This window comes from Dendrobates tinctorius, unplaced genomic scaffold (assembly GCF_039654945.1).
Source record: "Dendrobates tinctorius isolate UK_male_01 unplaced genomic scaffold, ASM3965494v1 ptg000139l, whole genome shotgun sequence".
NCBI classification, from domain to species: Eukaryota; Metazoa; Chordata; class Amphibia; order Anura; family Dendrobatidae; genus Dendrobates; species Dendrobates tinctorius.
This window is the reverse complement of record NW_027361807.1, coordinates 1,029,784-1,056,351: the sequence shown is the minus strand read 5'-3', so window position 1 is coordinate 1,056,351 and position 26,568 is coordinate 1,029,784. Positions and strand designations below refer to the sequence as shown.

The 26,568-nt window shown below is 42.2% G+C and overlaps 1 protein-coding gene across 1 annotated transcript; it reads left to right on the top strand.

Moving 5' to 3' along the window:
* Window positions 1-2,769: 2,769 nt before the first annotated feature.
* Window positions 2,770-22,156, top strand: B4GALT7 (beta-1,4-galactosyltransferase 7). The gene is made up of 6 exons (XM_073545058.1): window positions 2,770-3,259; window positions 13,451-13,789; window positions 14,951-15,176; window positions 17,300-17,383; window positions 21,693-21,797; window positions 21,951-22,156. Exons 1-6 carry the CDS (start codon window positions 3,198-3,200, stop codon window positions 22,104-22,106), a joined length of 972 nt encoding a protein of 323 aa, XP_073401159.1. The 5' UTR covers window positions 2,770-3,197; the 3' UTR covers window positions 22,107-22,156.
* Window positions 22,157-26,568: the final 4,412 nt, after the last annotated feature.

Below are 26,568 nucleotides of genomic sequence, written 5' to 3'. Positions count from 1 at the left end.
AGACTTGCATTGGCGTATTACGGGCGTAGTACGCTGACAATCGCAGCATGCTGCGATTGGCACGGAGCGTAGAATACGGATGAGAAATATACGACTGGTGCGAGGGACCCCATAGAGAATCATTTGTCCGTGTCTAATGCGTGCTTTTAACGCCTCTCACTCGTCTGTATTCCTCGCCAGTGTGACCCCGGCCTTATTTTCATTACCATTTCTTCTGGGTGTGCACAGACCCAGCATGTATACCAGCAGCTGCTATCTTGTTCTTCTCCTTTTTATACATATCTATCCATTATTTTAATTTGCCCTCCCCTTTTTTAGCATCCAGGAAGCGCCAGTGTATATCCTTTATTTTATATTATTTTTATTTCTATGGATATGCAAAGGAGTCTCAAGTGCTTGAAGCACTTCTCAAGCTTTTGTCACTCCTGCTCTATTGCCTGCTCAGTGCTATATGACTTTAAAGGGAGTCTGTCAGCACAGAATAACTGTTCAAACTAAAGGGGGTTTTACACTAAGCGATATCGCTAGCAATATCGCTAAAACGTCACTGGTTTTGTGACGTTATAGCGATATTGCTAGCGATATCGCTATGTGTGATACTTACCAACGACCGGCTCCCCCGCTGTCCATCGCTGATCACGCGAGAATGTCCGGCTCCATTTCTCGTCGGGCGCTTCCTGCTGTGACGACGAGCGACGCGTGGAGGCGGGCGGGAGGACGCCAGGATCGCTGTGTGTGAAAGGTGAGTATCGTGCGCTGCGTCGCTGCTGCATCGCTGTGAGATCTTTCTGTATGAAAGCTCACTAGCGATCATTTAGCGATGCACCAGCGATCCTGGCCGGGTCGGATCGCTGGTCGGATCGCTGGTGCATCGCTAAATGTAAAAGGGCCTTAAGTCCTAATTCCCACTGCTTGGTGCTTCATGGCATGGCCAACCATTTATATACACTTTCCCACTGGCTTGTTTTCCCTCCATCTCATCCACCCCTCTTCTTTCATTGATGGATTTGGCCTCACAAAGCCAGAGAATGGCAGATAGATGGAAACCAAGCAAGTGGAAAGGTGTATTAAAATGTTTGTCCATGCCATGACGCACCGAATGCCTGTACTTGGTTTGAACAGTCATTCTGTGCTGACAGTCCCTTTAAGAAGAGATGCTGTCAGACAAGCAGAAAGCAGCACTGGGCAGGGAACAGAGGCGCAGTGACAGAGCTTCCAAAAGCGCTAATTTGCATATTAATTCTAATGCCAATATCTCAGTAATGGAGGAACGGACTGGCCATGTGGAGGTATTGCCAGACTTGGCTGTAAATGAGCTATATACACATACAGTTTGGGGGGTGAAATCCTGCTGACAGATTCCCTTTCTATAGCAGTAATATTGACATTGCAGTAAGGCCTCATTCAGATGTCTGTTTTTTGTATACAAGCAAAGTGTTTCTCATGGATAGCACTCATAGCTGCGCCAGCTGTCTGGAATGCACTTCCCCAGACGATCAGACTGATACCTACCCCCGACCTATCCAAGCGCGCTTTGAAAACCCACGTCTTCAAACAAGCCTACCACATCAACTACTCAGTAAACTAACTTTGCCCTGTTCCCTCCTTCCAAATATTATTCTGAATCTGCACCCTACTATTCATCTGTCTCCACACCCGCCATGCACACGATAACTGCACTTGATACTTGACTATTGCACTTAAGCACACGGGCTGATGACCGGATCATGCAGCTCTATATGAAAATCCCTATTATAATTGCCAGACCTGAATTAACAAGCACTTTTCACCTACTGTGTTCCCCCCCCCCATTTCCTTGTAGATTGTAAGCTTGCGAGCAGGGACCTCACTCCTAATGTCACTGTTTGAATTGTCTTAACTTGTATTGAATTGTCAGTACATGTCCCCGCTTAATTGTAAAGTGCTGCGGAAATATGTTGGCGCTATATAAATAAAAATTATTATTAATTATTATTATACCTGTGATTGTCTCCAGGACCATTCACATGTCCGTGATCATTTTTTGGGGGGTCTGAGAGATGTTCGATTTTTATTTCTAGTATCGGGTCAGAATCTGCAAAAGACCGGGGTCACACTTGCCAGAACCTCACACGAGTCTCGCACCTCAATACCCGGCACAGCCGCTGGCACTCGGGACCGGAGTGTGCGGCTACATGTATTTCTATGTAGCTGAGCGCTCCGGCCCGAGTGCCGGCGGCAGTACCGGGTATTGAGGTGCGAGACTCGTGTGAGGTTCTGGCAAGTGTGACACTGGCCATACCAGTCTATTGGTCTGTGAAAAATTGCACTGCACTCGGCTGGGGCCCGATTTTCATGAACAGTCACACTGGAGGAGGTGGGGAAACTTTATTTTTTCTCCTTTCTCCACATACAAGGAAAAATAAAGAGGCGCTAAAACCACACTCTAATCAAAATAGTATGTCCGTCAGAAAAATGGATGTCTGAATAAGGTTTTACTACATAAGTGCAAGGCTGCATGGGCCTGTGTGCAAATACCAGGACTGAAGTTCATCCCCCAGTCTGGTCCCAGCACCACCAGAGCTAATGTGTAAACTTTTATTAGGAATATGGCACTGCTTCCTCTGTCCTTTCACGACGTCCATGTATACTGGCCACCACACACATGTTAACATTACACACAGTCACAGTTCATTGTTCCCACCCTGCTTCCTGTTTCCAGCAGTTGTGTCCAGGAAAGACCCTTTCTACATAGGAACGTTTAGTGCCGGAACCTGTAACAAGGTGGCTATGTTGCGTGGGCGGAAATAGAGTGACGGACCAGAGTGCTACAAGCCAGCGTGGAACGGGTAGAGAAGCCTGGCCGGGGGCTATGGACGCTGCTCCGGGGGCTTAGAGTACGGGGCCGGGTCTCCTGGTGTGTCTGCACAGACAGAGGGCTAGGAGCGCCATATTGTTGCTGCTCCCATAGACGCCGCCAGTGCGGCGCGGGACTCTTTTGCAGACGTACTTTAGCGAGTTGTAGATGCAGTTGCCCCCTGTGGAGAGCTCCGTGGTCACTGCTGGGGGTTATATGGGAATAGTATAGCTATGGGGTCATGACCTGCAGTGCTGAGGGCCCCCAGGTCAGGCAGTGCATGTGCTGTGCCCCCAGGTCAGGCTGTAGGATGCTTTTATGATGGTTATGACTATGTGAAGTTACTGTATTACTGAGCCCCATGCAAGCAGAGATGTACTTGACGCGAAGAAAACCAGCCTTGTATCTGCGGGAGGACAGTAGGTGAGAACGCCATAACCGCTCATTCTTTATCCCATGCAGGGCTTCGGCATGCACCACGGCAGGACTCGTGCCCGATGTGGGTTGTGGCCGGTCACCGCTGAGGACAGCGCCGATGTCTTAGATCTCACGGATCATTCATTCCACATTCTGATTAATTCCATTCTTTCCATTGAAAACATGCTGCCAATCCATCTGAAAGGATTAATGGGAATTTTTTTTTTTAAAGGGCGAAGTAGTGAATGTGATAATTATAAGGCCAGTCGCTGACCTTTGTGGTAATATTTGCATGTCCGTCATGTGATGTGGAGGATATATAATGTCATCACTCCTGATAAGTGAGGACGGGCTTAACGGGGAATATTTTTATTATTATTCTCTACTCTTTGCCCTCAAACGTTGTTAAAGGAACACTTTGTTTTTTTTGTATTGTCCCCTTTATCAATCAGTAATGTGGGTGTAGTGAGAGTGTTATAATACTGACCGGTTGCCATTCTGCCATTTCCACTGTTGCTCCAGTCAGTCTGCTGCATCCTTCTTTCTGGATCACACAACAGACTATTAGTTTTTTTCCCTTACTTGTTGTCTGTGTGTAATCTGCTTTATGCAGCAGCAGGAGCGATTTTAAAAAATTACCAGTAGATATAGAAGATGGCTAGCACTCGACGAGTAAGATGAATATACGGTGCTAGTGAAAAGGAGCCTACGGTCCCGTAAATGTGAAGTCAATATAGAATCACTGCACACGTAAATTATGCTTTAGTGAGCTCTTTTATTTGATTGACGGGGATGAAGCAACAGCTGACGTTTCGGCCTAACAACTGCCTTTATCACACAGTCGCTGAAATAAAAAAATGTACAATAAGAATTCAAGCAATTATATACAAAATATAAGAAGTATATCCGAAGAAGAGACAATATTGAAGGCAAATGTCTTAATGTCATAGGATCAATTAACAAGCATAGAGACTCAGTGATATACTATTAACCGGTGACTACCAAAACTCTACTGCAAAAGGGGTATGAGCTCAATTTCACTATATTTCATTATATCTGCCGCCTCTTGTTCCCCTTCAGTTGTGCTGAGTCTCTATGCTTTTTAATTGATCCTATGACATTAAGACATTTGCCTTCAATATTGTCTCTTCTTCAGATATACTTCTTATATTTTGTATATAATTGCTTGAATTCTTATTGTACATTTTTTTTATTTCAGCGACTATGTGATAAAGGCCGTTGTTAGGCCGAAACATCAGCTGTCGCTTCATCACCGTCAATCAAATAAAAGAGCTCACTAAAGCATAATTTACGTGTGCAGTGATTCTATATTGACTTTAAAAAATTAGCAGACCGATTATAGTTTTCTAGGTTAAAGAATTGCAATGTATCTGGAAAAAAAATGCTCTCTGTAGCATCCAATTTTTTTTGTGACCCATAGGCTTGAATGGGTAAAGGCCCCGTCTCTAAGCAATCTCGGTAGCGAGATCGCTGCTGAGTTACAACTTTTGTGACGTAACAGCGATCTCACCAGCGAGATCGCTGTGTGTGACAGCGATCAGCGAGCGGCCCCCCTGCCGGTATCGCTGATCGCTGCAAGAAACCTCTGGACATTTCTTTGGTCGCTGGTCTCCCGCTGGCCAGCACGCATCGCTGTGTGTGACAGCGGGAGACCAGCGATCAGGTGTAAAAAAATAATAAAAAAATATATAGTTATTCTCACCTTCCGATGTCCCGTTCAGCCATCCTGCCTCTCTTCACGCTCCGGTCCCAGTGATCCTTTGCATGAATGACCGCGAGACTTTGTTATCCCGCGAGACCGTGACATCTCGCGGTCATTCGTGCAAAGGATCACTGGGACCGGAGAGTGGAGAGAGGCAGGATGGCTGAACGGGACGTCGGAAGGTGAGAATAACTATATTTTTTATTTTGATACTATTTTCTACAGCGATAGCCAGCGATGCCGGGCGCTCGGCATCGCTGTGCTGATCGCTGGTGAAGCTGTCTGTGTGACAGCTCACCAGCGATCACATAGCGACTTACCAGCGATCCTGACACCTTCATATCGGTGTCGGGATCGCTGGTGAGTCGCTTAGTGTGACGGGGCCTTAAGTCTCATCCAACGTACGGAAGAAAGTAGTGCATGCTGGTATTTTACTTTATTTTTTTTTCACACTCAGATGCAGTTCATGGCAATCATCACTCATCTGCACTGCTCCATTGAATACCCTTGTTCATAGTGCTTATAAAATATTCATAAACAGCCTTAATTTGAATCTGTCAGCAGGTTTTTTGCTACTTCATCTAAGAGCAGCATAAAGTAGGAAAAGAGACCCTGATTCCAACAATGTATCACTTAAGCTGGAGTCACACATAGCGACTCACCAGCGATCCCGACAACGATATCAACGTGTCAGGATCGCTGGTGAGTCGCTATGTGATCGCTGGTGAGCTGTCACACAGACAGCTTCACCAGCGGTCAGCACAGCGACGCCGAGCGCGCGGCGTCGCTGTGTTCGTTAGTTACCAGTGCGCTGATGCAGGGAGCTGGTAACTAACGTACACATCGGGTATCTAAGGGACGCACGTCCCTTGGATACCCGATATGTACGTTAGTTACCAGCAGATCGCTGGTCTCCTGCCTGTCACACGCAGCGATGCATGCTGGCCAGCGGGAGACCAGCGACAAAAGAAATGTCCAGCAGTTTCCTACAACGATCAGCGATACCGGCAGGGGGGCTGATCCCTGTCACACAGCGATCTCGCTGGTGAGATCGCTGTTGTGTCACAAAACTTGTGACTTAGCAGCGATCTCGCTAGCGAGATCACTGTGTGACGGGGCCCTTAGTTTGTTGGGTGCAGCAGTTGTGACAGAGTTTTTAGATGTAGCATAGCTGAGAAAGCTGCCCCCATCCAAACCACAACTATCTGTGCACATTGTCTCTTGACAGTAAGCCACTAATCAGTGGGACACCAGTCTGGGCAGTGATAATCTCATGCTGATAAAACTCATTGTATTTAAGCAGCTCACAGCCGCTATCTCATTTTGTCCTCAAATTACACAGCAAAACCCTGTTGGCAGATTCCCTTTTAATGTAGATTTACATTGATAAAGTGACCTCTGGTCAGGTCAACACAGGAGACTGTGTGGGCCTACAGATCAGAACTGCAGTTAAATGATGCAGGAGTGGACCAGTGCAGCTGTGGAAATGGCAGAAGTCGGTAACCGGTAAGTATTTTAATGCAAACATTACTGATTGGTATATAGGGGGAAGTAAAATGACAAACCTGCCAGCATGATCCATGTAAAGGATTTTTCTCATGTTTGTTTTTCTTCAATACGGTGTATGTTTTTGTGATCCACATGGGTACTGTTTTTTAGACCATTGAAATCAATAGATTTAAGCCCCAAAGCTTTTGTTTTTTGCTCCCCTTCTTCTCAGAGCCATAAGTTTTTTATTTTTCCGTCAATATGGGCATGTGAGGGGTTGTTTTTTGCGGGACGAGTTGTACTTTTGAACATCATCTTTGGTTTTACCATGACGTTTACTAGAAAACAGGATAAAGAATTCCAAGTGCGGTGAAATTGCAAAAAAAATGCAATCCCACACTGTTTTTTTGTTTGTCTTTTTTACTAGGTTCATTAAATGCTAAAACTGACCTGCCATTATGATTCTCCAGGTCATTACAAGTTCATAGGTACTAAACATGTTTAGGTTGTTTTTATCTAAGTGGTAAAAAAAAATCCAAACTTTGTTAAAAAAAAAAAAATTTGCGCTATTTTCAGATACCCGTAGCGTCTCCATTTTTAGTGATCTCGGGTTGGGTGAGGGCTTATTTTTTGCATGCTCACCTGATGTTTCTAATTATACCATTTTGGTGCAGATACGATCTTTTGATTGCCTGGTATTGCATTTTAATGCAATGTTGCGGCGACCCAGAAAACTTAATTCTGCCGTTTTGACTTTTTTCTCGCTATGCCGTTTAGCGATCAGGTTTTATTTTTACTGATCGCGCAATTCTGAATTCGCCGATACCAAATATGTGTATGTTTGATTTTATTTTTGTTTTATTTTGAATGGGCGAAAGGGGGGGGTGATTTAAACTTTTATTTTTTTTTATTTTAAAAACCTTTTCTTTTTACTTTTGGCATGCTTCAATAGTCTCCATGGGAGGCTAAAAGCTGCCACTACCCGATCAGCTCTGCTACATAGAGGCAATGAGCAGATCGACTATATAGCATATTTACTCACTTGCTGTGAGCGCCGGCCACTGGGTGGCGCTCACAACAAGCCAGCACTGACAACCATAGAGGTCTCCAGGAGACCTCTGGTTGTCATGCCAACGAACCAGTGACTCGCGATCACGTGACGCGAGGCACCAGTGAACGTATTTCCGGTGCGCTTGCTGGAAGCTCTTTTTAAATGCCGCTGTCAGCGTTTGACAGCGGCATTTAACTAGTTAATAGCCGTGGGTGTATCGTAATTCCACCTGCGGCTATTGCGGGTCCATGTCAGCTGTTCAAAACAGCTGATATGTCCCGGGAAAGATGTGGGCTAACCGCTGGAGTCCGACATCGCCGTAAATATATGCCCAATATCGGAAAGGGGTTAATTGAATCATGCGTCAAGTTTTTGCTTAGTCTTAGTGTTTACAGATGTATATTAATTATGCCTAATAATCTTTATATAGCGCCAACCTATTCCATAGCGCTTTACAATTCAACAGTTCACACATAAGTCATAAGTAACAATAATTAAAGCAAAGTTAATGACAACCCTGCTCGTAAAGGGCCTGTCACACTAAGTGATATCGCTAGCAATATCGCTATAACGTCACTGGTTTTTGTGACGTTATAGCGATATTGCTAGTGATATCGCTATGTCTTATACTTACCTCCGACCGCTCCCCCCGCTGGTTATCGCTGATCGCGCGAGAACGTCCTGGACCGTTTCTCGTCGTCAGCTTCCTGCTGTGGAGACGAGCAACGCATGGACGCGGGCGGGAGGACGTCAGGATCGCCTCGTCTGACAGGTAAGTAGCGACCCCCGACCCTGCGATGTCGTTGGTGAGATCTGCCTGTGTGGCAGCTCACTAGTGACCACTTAGCGATGCACCAGCGTTCCTGACCGCGTCATATCGCTGGTCGGGATCGCTGGTACATCGCTAAGTGTGACAGTACCTTAAGAGCTTACAATCTACAATGTGGTGGGGGAAGACACAAAGTACAGGTACTTATTTACAATGATGGTCCAGCCATAATGATGGAATGGGCGATAGATAAAGACTACATGAGGTAGTCATAGCTAATATTTCTAGTGCTTTTGAGCGCAGTAGAGTTTGATGTAGAATTATGTTCAGAGAAATAGTGAATGGGCTATATATAAAAGGATTTCGATTAGGGAACGTGAAGGGCTGCCTTAAATGGATGTTTTCAGGGAGTGTATAAAACTGTGTAAGTTGTGGTTAGTCTGAATTTCTTGCGGTAGAGCATTCCAGAGGATTGGTGCAACTCAGGAGAGAAGTCTTGGAGACAGCAGTGGAAGGTGGGGATGTTAGTCGAAAGTCGCTTGTAGAGCGTAACGAGCAGGTAGACCGTTAAACAGAAGTGAGGTAGGAAATGTAGGTGTGTGCCGCACCGTGGAGAGCTTTGTGGGTGAGAACAAGTAATTCTAATTGGATCCTATAATGTCTGCGCAGCCAATGACTGGCACAGAGCGGAAGCATCTGAGTACCGATTAGCCAGATGATGACCCTGGCTGCTACAGGAACGATGGACTGGAGATGGCAAAGTCAAGTGAGGGGTAGGCCAAGTAATAGAGCTTTTCAGTAATCAAGGTGGGAGTGGATCAGGGCAACACTGATGGTTTTTGTTTCCGTGGTGAGAAAGGGGTGGATTTTAGAGATGTTCTTCAGGTGCAAGTGACAAGAGCGGGCATGAGATTGTATGTGGGAGGTGAAGGAAAGATTTGTGTCAAACATAACACCCACATTGCAGGCCCGCTGCCTAGGCGTCATTGTGGTGCCACACACAGAGAGGGAGATGTCCGATTTAGGAAAGTATGTAGATGGCGGGAGCAGAAGACGTTCAGTTTTGGAAAGGTTGCCTTTCAGATAGAGCGGACATGATGTTGGAAACTGCAGGCAGACAGTCACAGGTGTGTTCTGTAGTACAGTGGGGGTAAGGTCAGGAGATGAAGTGTATAGTTGTTTGTTGTCAGGATAAAGATGATATTGGAAGCCAAATTTGCTGATGGTTTGTCCAATTGTGGCTGAGTAGAGAGAAGGGGGCCAAGGACTGAGCACTGAAGGACCGCACCAGTGAGAGAAAGCGGAGATTTAGTGTAGCCTGAAAACAAAACACTGAAGGAGCGGTGAGAAAGATAGTGTCCCTTCTGCCTATTGATTGGAGCATAGATAGTAGCAGGTGGTGGTTAACAATGTTGAAAACTGCAGAGAGTAGTCACCATTTTGTTTTGATGTCAAAAGGTCGTTGGTCACTTTGAGTGGAGTTTCTGTAGAATGTAGGAGACGGAAGCCAGACTGTGATGGATGTAGGAGAGAGTGAGTGGAGAGGTAACGGATAAGGCTAAAGTAGACCAGGCACTACAAGAGTTTAGAGATGAAAGGGAGATTTGAGCCTGGTCTGAAGTTATTTGTGCAGGGTGGGTCGAGAGAGGGGTTTTTTTTAAATAAGGGAGTAATGATAGTGTTGAAGGATGAGTGGAAGATCCCAGAGGAGAGGGACAGATTGAAGATTTTAGTTAGGAGAGAAAGAGACTGGAGTAGGTGTGAGGGAATGGGGTCAGTAGGGCATGTAGTAGGATGAGAAGGAGAGGAACCTGGAGACTTCTATGACTGGGTAAACTGTGGAGATTGAGCCAGAGGAGATGTGGGAATGGATGGCAGCGTATTTCCTGATGGATATTCTCTATTTTCTCTGTAAAGTGGGAGGCCAGGTCATCAGCACAAATGTCTGTGATAGGGGCCTGTGCTTTTGCACTGAGGAGGGAGGGAAAGGTGTCGAGTTTTATTGAGTTGTTGGATAGTGAGGAGATCAGGGTGTCGAAGTACGTCTGTTTGGCGAGGTGAAGGGCAGAGTTATAGGTTCTTAACAGAAATTTATAATGGATAAAGTTTTCCTTCATTGGCGTTCAACACTCCTAGCGCATTGCTGGAGAAATTGAGTTTGCAATGTGAGCCAGGGCTGTTTTACTCTGTGTTTGGAGGTTAACGGGCGCTGCTTAGTCCAGGGTGGATCTGAGAGTGTCATTGTAGTGATGTACAGCCTGATCAGGACAGGGAAAAGAGGAGATTGGGGACAGTGATGAGTGTAGGGTCTGTAAGTGTATGAGGATTAATGGCTTGTAGATTTCTGAATGTGTTGTAGGTAGGTGTCTGCTGATGTGGGCAAGGATTTGTGAGCATGAAGAGAATGTTGTGGTCAGAGAGTGGAAGAGGTGAGTTATCTTGGTAGGAGATTAAACCAAGCTGGACAAAGACCAGGTCAAGGGTGCTAGGGGTGGTTCACATTGCCTTATGGCACTCCGTTTAACGGATTGCGTTACAAAGCGGCATTAACGCGATGTAACGCATCCGTTAACGCTCCCATAGACTGCCATAACGTAGCGCATCGTTAACGCATGTCATAATCTGCATTCGTTAGCGATGTGCCGTCATGCTGTGACAGACCCTCGGACGCCGTCTACAGCGTTCGAGGGTCCGTCACTGCTAGCGCAGATGGAGCGTCTGCGCTAGCGCGATCGCATAACGCGATTAAAAAAAAAGGAGTAGCGTTAGCACAGTCCGTTTAACGCATGCATTGAACGGACTGCTCTAACGCAATGTGAACCTAGCCTTACCGTCTTTGTGTGTCTCAGAGGTTGAGCAGCAAGGGAGGCAGAATCCTTAGTCCAGTTTTCAGTGAGGGCCAGCAGATTAAAAGAGTTTTTCAAACTTTTGTCATAAATAGACCTGATGAGGATGTTGTCTTTACTTTGAATCCATAGCTATAGCAAAAGAAAAGATTTTAAAACCTAACTTTTAATGTTCTAATTAAAAGAAAAAAAAATACAATGTGACACACAAAACGTACAACAGACCCTTGTGTATCGGGTCAGGTATCTTAGTTAGTTACTAAAGCATGACAGCCAAAGAGGCTTAAGAATGAGACCCTGCCTCTTGGCTGTATGGAACTATAGGGGTCATAGAATAAGGTGAGAATTGTGCACCATAGAATTAGCTGTCAAAATAATCCACTATAGGTAACCGGAGGCCCCTACACATATATGAATAGAGTGATATAATGTAAGCCCTCAGCTCACAACTCCTCCTCAAATGTATACAAATGTGCAGGAGAGCCAATATCCCGATTACCAAATACAGTCTAGTGGTATGTAGCTAATAAACAAACAAGGTGAGTATGATGTTCCATTCTGAATATATGTTTATCAATTCAATAGCCAATATTAGAACTTTCTCACCCAGAGGATTCAAGTCCACCTCAAAAAACATATCAACCCTTTTTAGAGCTCATCAGGAATCAGAGGCAAATATGTCTCTTGTTGTGCATCCATTCATAAGGGCAATATGGGACATATTATTGGGACAAACGACCACCTCTCGACGCTTTTCTTCCTTCCTTGGGATTCATCAGGGGATACAGTAGTCTGGTAAGGGGGTCCGTATCCTCACCTCTTTTAATCCATGTCCATTTGTGTAATTCTTCCTGAAAGTTGAACTCAGTCCTTTACCACTCGTCAGATTGGCAGCTCCGCAGTATCCTTTCTATTTACTGCTGCTGAGATCTCGCACTGCTCAGTACAAGCTGCAGTTGTCAAGTTGGGTGAGGGAAGATTGAATATACTTGCACTTATGAGCTATTGCATTTTGTTGCTGGACTCATAAAATGCTCATTTGAATAACAGGATTATGCAGTCATTTTGACATGTATTTTCAAAGGAAGCACACCTGCCTCACCAGTTCTAAAGGGCATGTCACACTAAGCGATATCGCTAGCAATATCGCTATAACTTGTGACGTTATAGCGATATTGCTAGCGATATCGCCGTGTGTGATACTTACCTACAACCCGCTCCCCCGCTGGTTATCGCTGATCGCGTGAGAACAGGCTGGACCGTTTCTCGTCGTCAGCTTCCTGCTGCGCTTCCTGCTGTGACGACGAGCGACGCGTGGAGCCGGGCGGGAGGACGCAGGATCGCCTGGTGTGACAGGTAAGTAGCGACCCCCGTCCCCAGCGGTGTCGCTGGTGAGATCTGCCTGTGTGGCAGCTCACTAGCGACCACTTAGCGATGCACCAGCGATCCTGACCGCGTCATATCGCTGGTCGGGATCGCTGGTACATCGCTAAGTGTGACAGTACCTTAAGAAATCTACTTTATATTCTATATAGTTTGTATTGTGCAGTCTGGTAATAGACCTGCTTGAAGCTCTTATCTTCACTGAAGGCCATTTTTTTCCCAGTGAATTTGAGAGTGAGTTATTTGTCCTGGAGGAGAAAGAAGATTTCTCTGATCGGAAACTTTGTAATATCTTATCTTTTTTATTATTAATTTATGATAAAAAACAACAGTTACTTTAATATGAAAACCAAGTTTTATTTTTATTTGCAATCAACTTTGTTTTTGTCATTATTATGTGAATTTCTTTTTTTTTCTTGAGGTTCTTTTTGTTTTGACATTGTGATTTAAAATTCCCCTATTTTACTGATGCAGTCATCATGGGGCCATTTGATTTTCTAGCTTTTCCCTATATTAAATTGAACCGGTCATCACAATTTATTACCTAACAATTCTTACCTGTCGGCATAATATAACCTGGTGAGGCACAAAGCTCAACTGTATAATATATAGTTAATTTACGCAGGATCTATTATACTTTTTTTCTTAGAAAAAAGCCATGCATAATCTGATGGTCAAGCTGTATGTGTCTGATCTTCTGCCCCGTGACAAGTTCATCCTTAGTTCTAGTTCTTTAACATATGTTTTTTTCCTTCAATTATTCTTTTAGTTATTAGAATGCCCTTTAAATTTACTGTGCTCAGTAAGTACATGGCTATTTCGCTACTTGAACCAAAGCCAATTCTAATATTATAATCCAATTGCGCCACATGCACCCTAACATTGCAGATCATCTTGCCAGTGGAGTTGTTTATGAAATGGTTTTTTTCTGTTTTAGGTCCGGTCTATTTCTTGGAATTTTGCCTAGAAAATGCACTATCTTCAAGCTGTTCCTTGCCTGCTCTCTGCTTGGTTTTCTTTCCATGCTCTGGCTGCAACTTAGCTGTACAGGTGATGTAAGGAAGCAAGAAGGTGCACCTCCCAAGCAATCCTGCCCCTCTCTTCCTAGAACTGTGAATGAGGATCCTTCATGGGGTCCACATCGTCTTGCTTTGCTTGTTCCCTTTCGGGAACGTTTTGAAGAACTTTTAAGTTTTGTCCCCCATATGCACCAGTACCTATCTGAGAAGAAGGTCCGACACCACATATTTATCATAAATCAGGTGGATCACTACAGGTTTGTATGTTTCAATATAAGCTGGACTGACCCAGATATTACTGCTGTTTATTAAATTTTAAGGCCAGATTCACAAAGGTGTTTTTTGCCAGTTTTCTGGTGAAACGATTCATGTGAATTTTGCAACGTTTGACCTTTTTACACCAGTCCTGGCCAGCTCTTTCAAAATCCATACAATGCGTCAGATAAGAAGTTGCCAAGCCTGCCCACCTAAGTCTTGAAGATGGACACCTCCTTAGGTGTACACCTCCATTGTCGTGCACAATGCCAGCCTTAAGGAGTCTGGTCCTTAATTTAGAAAAAGTAATTTGGTACTGTATTTTTCCTTTTCTGTTATTTATCACCAAAATCCAATATGTCCCTTTGAATGTAAAATAGACAGCTAGTTAAGACCCTACGAGTCCCCTTCATGAGTCAAAGCTATTTTTTTGACACTGGCCTGCACCTGTATGACAAGCTGTGCAGCACAGGAAGACTTGACTACATTGACTTCTCATGTCTGTAACTGTCATATCAACTTCTGTTGGGGGTCCTGAGGTGGTCCAGCACAAATCTTTTGTACAGGTGCCTAGAATAATGGAGGATGTATGGACAATAGGTCATCAACATGAAATCTTTAGGTTCAAAACATCTAGTTTACCAACTGATCAGCTGATAGTGGCAACGGTTGTTGCTGGATGGAACATGGCAAACTTCTATGTTATTTAGTGGCCACTGCTGTGTTCTTCAGTTTATCTTCTACTCAAGATCTTGTAACTGATCTCGCGGATATTGTCCCTGTCAGTCCCTTTAAAGTGCCTGAGTTGGTCATGTGTTAAGGCAGCAGAAAGTGCATTGTGTTGCTATATAGAATATGGTAGTTGCATTCCTAGAAATTGATTCATATGGTTAATATTTGATTGCTTTGATTAAACTACAATTAAAGAAATTTAATGGACACTGAGTTTCGAAGATGGTTTTCTTATTTAATACCTGTACAATATTGCAGATATATCAAGAATTGCCTGGAACTTTATGGCTGGTGCTAGCCATTCAGTTAATTTAGAAATAAGGCAAATTATTCTTGTGAGAGAATATTGTGAAAACCATCGTCCATGTTGGCTGACTTTTTTCTTCTCTGGTTGCATGTAGTAGACTGATGCATTTTATGTTCTTTATCAGGTTTAACAGGGCGTCGTTGATAAATGTGGGATTCTTGGAGAGTGGGAATGATACGGACTACATTGCTATGCATGATGTGGACCTGCTACCTCTTAACCCAAATCTGGACTATGGATTCCCAGAAAAGGGTCCCTTTCACGTGGCATCTCCAGAGCTCCATCCTTTGTATCATTACAAAACCTACGTTGGGGGAATTTTACTACTTACCAAACAGCATTATGAACTGGTGAGTCTTTACTGTCACCTTGAAGTAGAACTATAAGAGCAAATGTATAATGATAATTATGAAAAAAGAAAACCGATTCACCATTCATGTGCTCCTAAACAGCATATATTCTCACTACTCCTTCACTTTACAACCTATAAAGATAAAAGTTCTTTTAGGGGTTTATGGCACTTTTATAGCCCACATCCAGCTCCATTTGTACTTGACATTAGCACTCGATTTAAGGCCCATTCACATTGGTTAATACAAACTGATAATTTGATCAATTAGTCTCCAAATAGTCTGCATATGAGGATTTTTATGCTTGCATAATTGATCTAACCTCATCACACATAAGCTCTTCACTTGTTCATTAGATGATCAGCAATTTGTGAACCCTATGGGCGCTAGTGTTTTGCACAATAAACAGTGGCAATACTTTACAGTATAACGTCAATATCTCCTATCCTCTATAGCTTTCTTTCCATACTTTGTCTCTATAGCCTCTCTGTGTGTGTATATAAAGGCCCCATCCACATTAGACTAGTGTCAGCCAAACGCGCCCAATATCTGGTATGGGGGCCTACCAAATCTCTCTCCAACAGATAAAGATGATGGGGATAAATAACGTACATGTCCGGAGTTGGGAGAGATGCCTGGCGGCCAAACAATCGGCTTCACCAATGTTCCCTTGACAACTTTATCCTGTATGGTGCCCTTTAGTCTCTACCGTTCAGATGCAGAAAAGGGAGTGTGGCACTCTAGTCCCAATACAAAGTGCTCAAGTATGATCCTTCCACTTATACATAGTTCTGTTTATTGGTCAGCAATAGAAATTTGAGGTTTCGGTTAGATTACAAGACTTTTCTCAAACTTTGACCTCTCACCGATCTGTTATACCGCAGACTTGCTGCGCTTCTCTTTTGTATCGTGTTCAGCTCCTGCAATGTGATGTTTCAGAAAGGTCATGTAGTCTGACCGAAACCTCACCTTTTTAGATTGCCTAAGCACAAACGGAACTATACTATGCAATTTGAAACTGGAACCAGCTATCACTTTCCCGTGTAATAATGCCTCTGGTTTTTATGAGCAGTGTGATGAAGTGATGCTATTGAACTAAAGAGCTTGATGAGGCAGGAAAATGTATAATAGAGCAGTACAGGGTCAGTAATACATGCCAGAACGCTTCCCTCTGCAGCTACTTAGGATGTAAAATAATTATCAGTTACATCATGTTCTCCTATTCACGTTTACTGTGCTCTTTAACATGTTTTCATTGTAGTCTTCAGACCTATAAAGTAATGTGTCACATAATATGACAGTTCTTAATGATACCTTGTTGTCTTCATGTGGATAAGTCAGTTACCAGTTTTGACATAGGAATATTGGACAAACGACAAAGTAACTGAGTTATCTTTTCAGACTATGCTGGTAGGAAAATGCAGGAAGAGGTGCCCCTTACCTCATGACCTTTTATTGTCTAGAAATGTGCAATCTAACTAGAGCTTTAATAATGAGAATATTAAGGGTATGTTTCCATTTATTGGATACGCAGCAGATATTCCTCCACAGCTTGGTGTTCTGAAAACGTGTGGCAATGGATTTCAGATCGGCAGCGCTTGTGCCAGGTGTTTAACCCTTTCAAGTGCAATGGGTGTTGTCCTGTAACGCTGCTGCATTTCAGTGCACAGTTGCAGATTTTCTGCTGCAGGAGGTCCACAGTTAAAAGGTCATAGGGGAACCCTACCCTATTTGCTGCAGAATTTCTGCAGCAAACTTTCATCAATATTATGCACTCATCATTGTGAAGATGTCACTTTGTATATTTCTGCGTATGTGCTGTCAAATTCACCTTTTCACTCTACGGAGGGAAATCCACAGCATAAATTGACATCCTGCAGAATGCTGGTAATGAAATATCCATCGGTTTTGCCGTCTGGACATTTCGGATGAGAAATTTGATGTAATACTGTCCCATATAAGCATGGCCTTAGAGAGAATTTATTACTGTTTAACCAGTTACCATATATGCTGAGCTGTAATAGCACAGATCTATATACATGGGATTTGCGTATTGTGGCACCACTGAAATAAAAACCTGTGAACTGGTTCAGTTTTTGACATTGTTTTCCTATCTCCCACAGTGTAATGGAATGTCAAATCGATTTTGGGGATGGGGTCGTGAAGATGATGAGTTTTACCGAAGACTCAAAGGAGCTGGGTTGCAGGTAGCAGAATATTTATGAACTTGTTATGCATATGGAAAGTATTTTGTATTTGTACCTATTTTTTTGTTGCTAAATCTGTACTTGCTGCTGCCCTATTAGTGTAATAAAATACATGTTTCCTGAGGTTGGCACACTGAAGTGGGGTAGTTAAGAAAAAAAATAAAATAGTTGTGCGAATAACTCGCATATTACCTTTGTGATAAGAGGTGAGCTTATAAGGACTGTCAACATTCCCTTTATTAAAAGAGGTGTTGCAGGCAGCTAAACGACATGGGAGACATTAATAGTTACTAATCAGGAAATTAGGAAATATGACTGAGAAAGCTGATGGCCGTTCAGATCACCAGCGGTCCCAGCAATGCGTATACTAAACAGTTGTCCTTTCTGGGACACAGTGCAATGTTTAAAGCGGGGGTCCTTCCCCTGTTTTGTCTATATTCGCTTGTCATGAGACTGTCATAAGTGGACCATCATGTGACATTACGTTACTTAATCACAGCATCCAATATAGCCCTCATCCCCACTGTGATGTTCCATCCACACAGTAACTGTCTGGCATAATCATAGTTGCATAGGTTGAACTTGATGGACCTAGGTCTTTTTCCACCAGTTATAACATTTTGTCACTAAATTAACTATAACCCACAGTGTTATCATCATGTGCTACCGGTAAGGGCTCCTACTCACTTGCGAGAGACTCGCACAATTCTCGTGCGAGTCTCTCGCATGAAAACCTGGCACTGCCACCCGCTATCAGACCAGAGCGTACGACTACATGTGTTTCTATGCAGCCGCACACTCCGGTCCCAGTGCTGGCGGCTGTGCCAGGTTTTCATACAAGAGACTGGCACGAGACAATAGTAGTTTAACCCCTTAAATGCTGCTGTCAATAGTGACTGCAGCATCTAGATGGATAACTGAGTGTGGCGGCTTCCTCTTTAACCCCATCGGCACCCTGAGATCTTGAGTGTGTGGTCCTGATGTTTTCCATGGCAATTCATCGCCAAATAATGGCCTTATTGTCTGCCGGCTATTGTGACCTTGTTCAGAAAATATCAGCATTTAGGTAGTAAAAGTAAATTTCTTAATTCCTGTTATGCCATTTTGCATTAATTCCTGGAAAGCACCTGAAGGCAATATTGAATACGTTGAGGGGTGCAATTTTTAAAATGGTATCGCTTTTGGGGGTTTCCAATATACAGGACCACCAAAGTCACATCAGAACTTAACAGGTCCCTAAAAAAAAAAAATACGTTTTGTAAATTTCTTTGAAAAAAATGACAAATGGCTGCTATGTTTTTAAACCTTCTAAAATGCAAACAAAATAAAACAACATTTTACAAATAGTGCTGATGGAAAGCAGACATGAGGGAAATGTTAATGTTTTTGTGTAGTCTGACTATCTGGGTTAAAGGGATAGTCACTTAAAGGGAATCTGTCACCCCTTTTTTTTGGCCTTTCAGCTGCCGGCATAGACATCGGGGGCTTATCGACAGCATTCTGTAATGCTGTAGATAAGCCTCCGATGTAACCTGAAAGAGAAGAAAAACACGTTATATTATACTCACGGAGGTGGGCGGTCCGGTCCAATGGGTGTCGCCGTCCCGTCCGGCGCCTCCCTTCATGAGATGACGTCCTCCCGTCCTGTAATGGCTCCGGGGCAGGCGCACTGCTCTGCCCTGTTGAGGGCAGAGCAGAGTCCTGCAGTGCGCAGGCATCAGGAGAGGTCTGGCACCTGCGCACTGCAGAATTCTGCTCTGCCCTCAACAGGGCAGAGTAATGCGCCTGTGCCGGAGCCATTTCAGGACGGGAGAAGAGGACGTCATCGCATGAAGAAGGGAGGCACCGGACCGGACTGCAACACCCACCGGACCGCCCACCTCGGTGAGTGTAATATAACGTGTTTTTCTTCTCTTTCAGGTTACAACGGAGGCTTATCTACAGCATTACAGAATGCTGTCGATAAGCCCCCGATGTCTATGCCGGCAGCTAATGGGGGGGGGGGGGAGGGTGACAGATTCCCTTCAAAGTTTGAAAATTGCAAATATCTTTTTTTAAAAATTGTAACATTTGACATTTTTATAAATGCAGAAAATATCGACATAAATGTACCATTTTCATAAAGTGCAATGTGTCACAAAAAAACAGTCCTAAAATCACTGGGATGCATTGAAGTGTTCAGGAGTTATTACTACATAAAGTGGCACTGGTCAGATTTTAAACATTTGGCCCAGTCCCTAAGGGGTTAAAACAATGTTACAACAGACTTTTTCTGGCTAGGAAACTGTTCAGCCATGTCCTGGATGGGTAGTTCATGTCTGACCTTTACAATCTTGGATTGAACTAGTTAACTCAATACCATCTGAAAAAAGAAGTCTAATCAGAATATAGGTTATCCAACAAAATTCTCTTAATATTTGTAATTTCTGGAACGCTTCATTCCTTATTCTTTCAATGTAAAGAAATTGTTTTTTAAATGGAACATTACTCTATTTTGTGGATTATAAGATGCTCCGGATTAAAAGACGCACCCCAAATTTTTATTTTTTTTCCTATCTTTCTTTCTTAATAAAATGGTGGTGGTTCTTATAATCCATGCGTCTTATTGCTTACTGGGGGTTGTGGCTGCGGTGAAGCGGGGTCCTTCGGTCGCTGCTGGAGGAGGCAAGATTTGAGCTTTTCTGCAGGCTGGGATGAAGAGGTGTTCGGATGTGTGGCGCGCTGCTGCGGGGGCTCTGCTGACATTTTGTGATTGGCCAGAGCCCTCGCAGTTCCATGGTTTCCTATGCGGTGGACTCCAGGAAAATGGCTGCCGGGACGGCGCATGCACAGATGGAGATCTCAGCACCAAGATCTCGGCAGATGAGATCTCATCTACCAAGATCTTGGTGCCGAGATCTCCACCTGCGCATGGGCGGCCATTTTCCTGGAGTCCATCACATAGGAAACCATGGAACTGTGGAGGCTCGGGTCTTTCACAACATAAGCCCCCGCAGCACCGCACACCCGCAGGGGCATTCACATCCGAACACCCCCTCATCCCAGTCTACCGCCTGCAGCAACGCTCAACTCTTTCCTGCTCCAGCAGAGACCCTTGGACCCTGCTCCCCGCGGCCAGTAAGGTGTATCCACATTATAAGACGCATCACCATTTCCCTCCCAAATTTTGGGGAAAAAATTGTCTTTAAAATCTGAAAAATACAGTATTTCATCATATTCATGTTGTATGGACACTGTAACATATTGTTATAATGGCAAGGTATATACACTATGAAAGGTTAAGTATCTCATACAGGGGTGATCTAGGCAGCATGTTTTAAGCTTTAGTGAATCCATTACTGTATATTATCACCATATATTTTCCCAGGAGCAATGGCGCTCAGACTAAAAAGCTTATGCAAATATTTGTTCTACTTTCGGCTAATATACGCTTTATTAGATAATAGGTTTATGCTTATAGCGATGTGCTGTATCTTGGATTGTTTGGACCTGTATTACAGTATTGTTTAATAGAATAAATTAAAAAAAGTGTATAACATCCTGTTACTCTATAATAAACACTTCATTTGCAGGCTAAACGGGGTTGTATGAGATTTTTTAACAGCCCTAACATTTGTACACTGGCTCTTTCTGGCTCTAGTCTAGTTTGGTTCTGTGTGTGTGTCCTGAGCCTTGATGTAAAGTGGGGCAGCCTGTCCGTATAATGCACTGACTAATGTATATAAATGATACTGTTTTAAGCACCAGGTTAAAGTATACAGTTCATTAATAAGTATATGTTCCTTTTTATGTGAAATATCCTGGTTATTATCAGATTGCTGCCTTTTATGCACCTTTAGAATTACCATTTTGTTAGGGAGTTGGTAGTTATTCCATATTTTAAGGATGCACCAAACCTTCTCTGTAGCACATTAACCTTTCAGCATGTCGATATTTTTATATAGGATTAGGATTCTGTAATATGTAATTAAGTAATAAATTCATGGTTTATTTTCCTAGAATTGCATGACATCCCAACAATTAACACAGTGTGTCGCCATCATAACGATGTGTCTATTCCATATAATGCTAGGCCTGTTTTATACAGAGAGCAAATTATAACATGTATTTGGCAGATTACTGTTTTCTTGAACTCTGACACTTGGTGATGAATAATAATTGCATTTCTTGGTATTTGCTGATTTCCTTGGCCTATTGAACCACAAATTTACCTTTCTATTAGTTGTGATGTATATATATTTCTTTTAATAATGTTTTTTTTTTTTTTTGTCCTTTGTATTAATGACATTTTGTGACTTCTTTATTTTAGCTCTTTCGACCCACGGGAATCGGCACTGGATACCAAACCTTCCGCCATATTCATGATCCCGCGTGGAGGAAACGTGATCAGAAAAGGATCGCCGCTCAGAAGCAGGTATAGATTACGTTTTGGTATTTCACATTGAGAAGAATTAAAAAATCGAACACTTATGGACATGTTCAGCTTTGGCATACGCTAGTACCAATGTGTACTCACAGCTTTATTTTCATATATTTACGGTCTTCTTTTTATCTTTATGCATTCTAGGAGCAATTCAAGGTAGATCATGAGGGAGGATTACACAATGTCCAGTATCGCGTTGAGTCTCGTTCTGAAGTGGCAATTGGTGGCGCCCCATGTACTGTGCTGAACATTCTGCTGGAATGTGACTTGAATGAGACTCCATGGTGTGCTTTTAGTTGAACTTTTAAGGCAAATTTTTATATATTGTAATAAAATTATGACTAATCTGATTTCATGTTATTTGGTTGGGTAATGTATTATGGCGCCAAGAGACCTTGTGGGAAATACTGACATGGTTGACTTTTAGTGTAAATTATAGAAAATATTCTACAAAAAAGAACAAGGGTAGTGTACCAGCATGTAGCTTTTAGAGGGATTTTAATGACAGTTAAACAACTCTACATAGCGTTCATGTGCTACTACCATGCGCACACACAGATCAGCGGTGCCGGAATAATAACTTGGTACGTTTCATTATTTTTGGAAATTATAGTGAAAAATAGTTTTCCTGTTAAGAGTGAAGACAAAAATGGAGCAAAAATACAAAAAGGAACTTTAAACTTTTGTATAAGTGGCTCTTCACAATGGATCAATGGAGATGTACGGTGCAACAATATATTCCCTCATCTAAGGACATTCACTAAATATATTGCACACAAACTGACACTCCTGACTAAAATTGTATGTCCCGACGATTAAACTGTCACATATATGCAATAATGTGGGTGATTTATAAATTTTTCACCCCTTCCTTTTTGGAATAGTCTTATTTTCATTTTTCTTCTCATTTTATGTCTATATTGGCATATGAGGGCATGGTTTTGCAAGGCGAGTTGTGGTTTTGAATGAAACCAATACCGTAATTTGAAAGTACACCGCACTGCAAAACAGGAAATTCTGAGAGAGGTTACTTTGAATTTCACGATTTAGATTTTATTTTTTTAGGACTTTATTTGTGCAACTCGGCAAACTTAGTGTTTTGTGTAATTTTTTTTAATTTTATGTGTTAAATAAATTTTGAACAAAAATTGGTTTGTCACTATATTCGCAGACTCTCTTTTGGCTTTTTTGTGGGACCTGAGTTTTTAATTACATTTACCATATGGTCTAATTGCATATTTTAATTGGACTTTTATGGACATGTCGATATCAAATTATGGTGTCCTTCGTTTTCCTGAATTTGGACAAAGGGGGGTGATTTAAACGTATGAATTTATTTCTATCTTCAATTTACACATTTTCTAGTGCTTTTAGGGGACTTTAACATGAGACTTTGATTACTCCTACTTACATATAGTATTGCGGTGTGTAGTAAAATTAAATTTCATCAGGCACGAAGGTAGTGGCATGGTAACTCATTGACATAACGTGATTCTCATGAGGCAGATGATGGGCTCTTAAACATTTTGTCCACACAGTTGAAAACAATTTAAAAAAAAAAAAAGTGCTGAAAAAAAGAATCTAGTACAGATCTAGTTGATAATATTTAATTAGCATTTAAATCATGTTAGGCTGATTTGACTACTGTACTTTCATTGACAGACTGTTCTGGAATGTGTGTGTGCGCAGTCAGAGTGATTGTAGTTAGTGGTGACAGCTTTGTCATCACTGATGACTGGTTGTGAGCAGTTACAGGGAAAATATAGCTTCATTGTCTCCCTCTAACTGCAATTTCATTAAACCAGGCTAACCCAAATTAAGTGCCATTTACCTGCAGATTACCACTATATCTGCATGTAAGCAGTGGTTTTGTAGGTGACAGATTCCCTTTAAATGCTGCTATACAAGATAAAGTTTTTAAACAGCAGCAGTGGGAGCTGGCACAGTTATTGAGCCCGCTCCATGCACTCTCAGTTCAATGTAGCACCCTCGCTACAATGTAATATGTACGTGTTTTTCGGCAAGAAGTTAGTATTTGAAAAATTAAAAATGAATTATACACTATTTTCTGTTCGTATTTTTTTTTTTTTTTTTTTGCATATGTGTTGACTATTGGTCGTTGGGACTTAATTTATAATTTTAGCAGTGTCAAAATGGAACTGTTGCCATTTACGGACGGTTTACTTTTAATAGTTGTGATGAACTTGACTGTGTATGGTGAAAAAGTAAAACTAAAATATTTCATGGCATTGTAAACCACAAACTCGCACTGGAATTCTAAATAATCATTACTTATGCCCAATAATTGGGGGTATTCTGTTAAGAAATATTTATTATTCATCTTCTAGATTTGTGGAAAAACTATTTGCAAAAGGAGGTCTGCACATCTAAAAAAATAACTTTCTTATCAAACACATATCAACCTTTGGTGTTTTTATTGTGGAGTGATATAACACATCTCAGCCCAAGATAATGAGCAAGAATAGATTGTGTCCATAAGCGAAAATAATGCATACAGATATGCAGGTAGAACATGCAAAAATAAAAATAACGATATTGTAATAAAATTTCAACACTATTTGAAGAATGGGTGTAATAATCTGATGTTTCAGAGCTTAAAAGATATGAGAAAATAGAGAAATCTGCTAGAGGTGTGTAGTAGCTACAGTGATATTGGTTAAGATAGAAAAACCATGCATGGTAGAGAGAGGGGGGGGGGGGGGAATAAGGTGTAAATAAGTGATGTCAACCCATAGGAAAAAAAGTAAAGAAGCAAATTTAGCCCACCAGATCTGGAGACAAGGAGTAGGTGGTCAGAAATGCCCAACACGTATCACTGCACACAGCAGCTGGGTCAGGAGCCAAATTCTACCTTCTAGGTTTGTGATATCTTGGATCTATTTTTGCTCTTGCATATAATAGTGGCGGTCCAACACTGTGACTTTCAAGAACTTTTGAGTCTTGCTGTCAATGCCATAGAGTTGCCTTGCTTGATGTCCATGTCATGCAAACTGCCAGCCAGGGTCTTTGACCTTCTGTGAGTTTGTATAGTAAATTTTGATTTGAAGAATTGAGAATAATACTCATATTTTATGAATTTGGGTGTAAATTGTTGAAAGCGAGAAAATGCAGCAATAAATAGTCTCCCCTTTAAAATATAAGAATTTTTAGAGCACACTTAGACTTTAGAATTAATAATGTGATGTCTTGTGTGTAGCATCACAACATCTGATGACACGCTTATTAAAGGTATTATCTCAAGGTGATAAAAGGTTAAAATGACTGCTTGTAAAAACAAGTTACTGGCGAAAAGAAGTGCAGCGCTTGTAAACTATTTTCCAAAAAAGTGGTTTCTTCTGAAGTTGGTTGGACCGTTTTAATGCCCATCCACATTTTGAATCTATGGGGAAAAGCTGCCTTTTCTTGTAGCCTCAGAGAGTGCACAGTTGGGGACAGCCGTTCCAGAATGCTGCTGGACCAGTCGTCTGGAGCGCACCATTGCCCTCAAGAAGCTGGGGAACTCTGAGCGCCTGAAGACTGATCTTGAAAAAACCCATTAACGAGAACCTGTTGCTAAATTCAGGCTGCACAACCCATGGGTGTCATGAATCAAAAGTTGGCTGCACGATTACAACCAGGTTTGTTTTTCTCTGAAACGCATTGTTTGAAGAGACCTGTCAATCTACCAGAGCAGGGATGTACAATGTTTATTTGATTTAGGGGCTACGGTGTCATACTGAATCATTTCCAAGGGAAATGATCCCCTTAAGGACCAGAGGTATTTTTGGTTTTGCATTTTCATTTTTTGTTTCCCCTTCTTCCCAGAGCCATAACTTTTTTTTATTTTTTGGTCAACATGGCTGTGTGAGGGATTGGTTTTTTTGGTTTTTTTGCAAGATGAGTGCGGTGAAATTGCAAAAAAAAAAAAAAAGTGCAATCCCAGTTTTGTTTTTTTGTTTTTTCTTCCACCACGTTCACTAAATGCTAAAACTGACCTGCCGTTATGATTCTCCAGGTCATTACGAGTTCATAGACACCAAACGTGTAGGTTCTTTTATTTAAATGGTGAAAAAAAAAAAAAACTCCCAAATTTGTTAAAAAAACAAAACCCCACCGTTTTTCTGATACCCGTAGCGTCTCCATTTTTTTGTGATCTCGGGTTGTCTGAGAGCTTATTTTTGCGCGACGAACTGACGTTTTTAATGATACAATTTTGATGTAGATACGATCTCTTGATCGTCTGTTATTGCATTTTAATGCAGCAACCAAAAAAAACCCATAATTCTGGCATTTACTTTTTTTTTCTCGCTACACCATTTAGCGATCAGGTTAATTCTTTTATTATATTGATCAGACCATTCTGAACATGGCAATACCAAGTACATGTATGTTTGATTTTGTTTTATTATGAATGGGGAGATGGGGTGACTTGAACTTTTTCTATTTTTTTTTAAAACTTTTTTTTTTTTTTTTTTACTTTTGACAAGCTTCAATAGTCTCCTTGAGAGACTAGAAGCTGCACTTGTCCAATCGGCTCTGCTACATACAGGCAATGATCAGATCGCCTGTATGTAGCAGAAATGCTTATTTGCCATAGTAATCTGGCTATGACAACCACAGAGGTCTGTTGGAGACCTCTTGCTATCATGCCGACCCATCATGACCCGCGATCACGTGACGGGGGATTTCAGGCACGATTGTCGGAAGCGCATGTTAAATGCCGCTGTCAAGAGTTTGACAGCGGCATTTAACGGGTTAATAG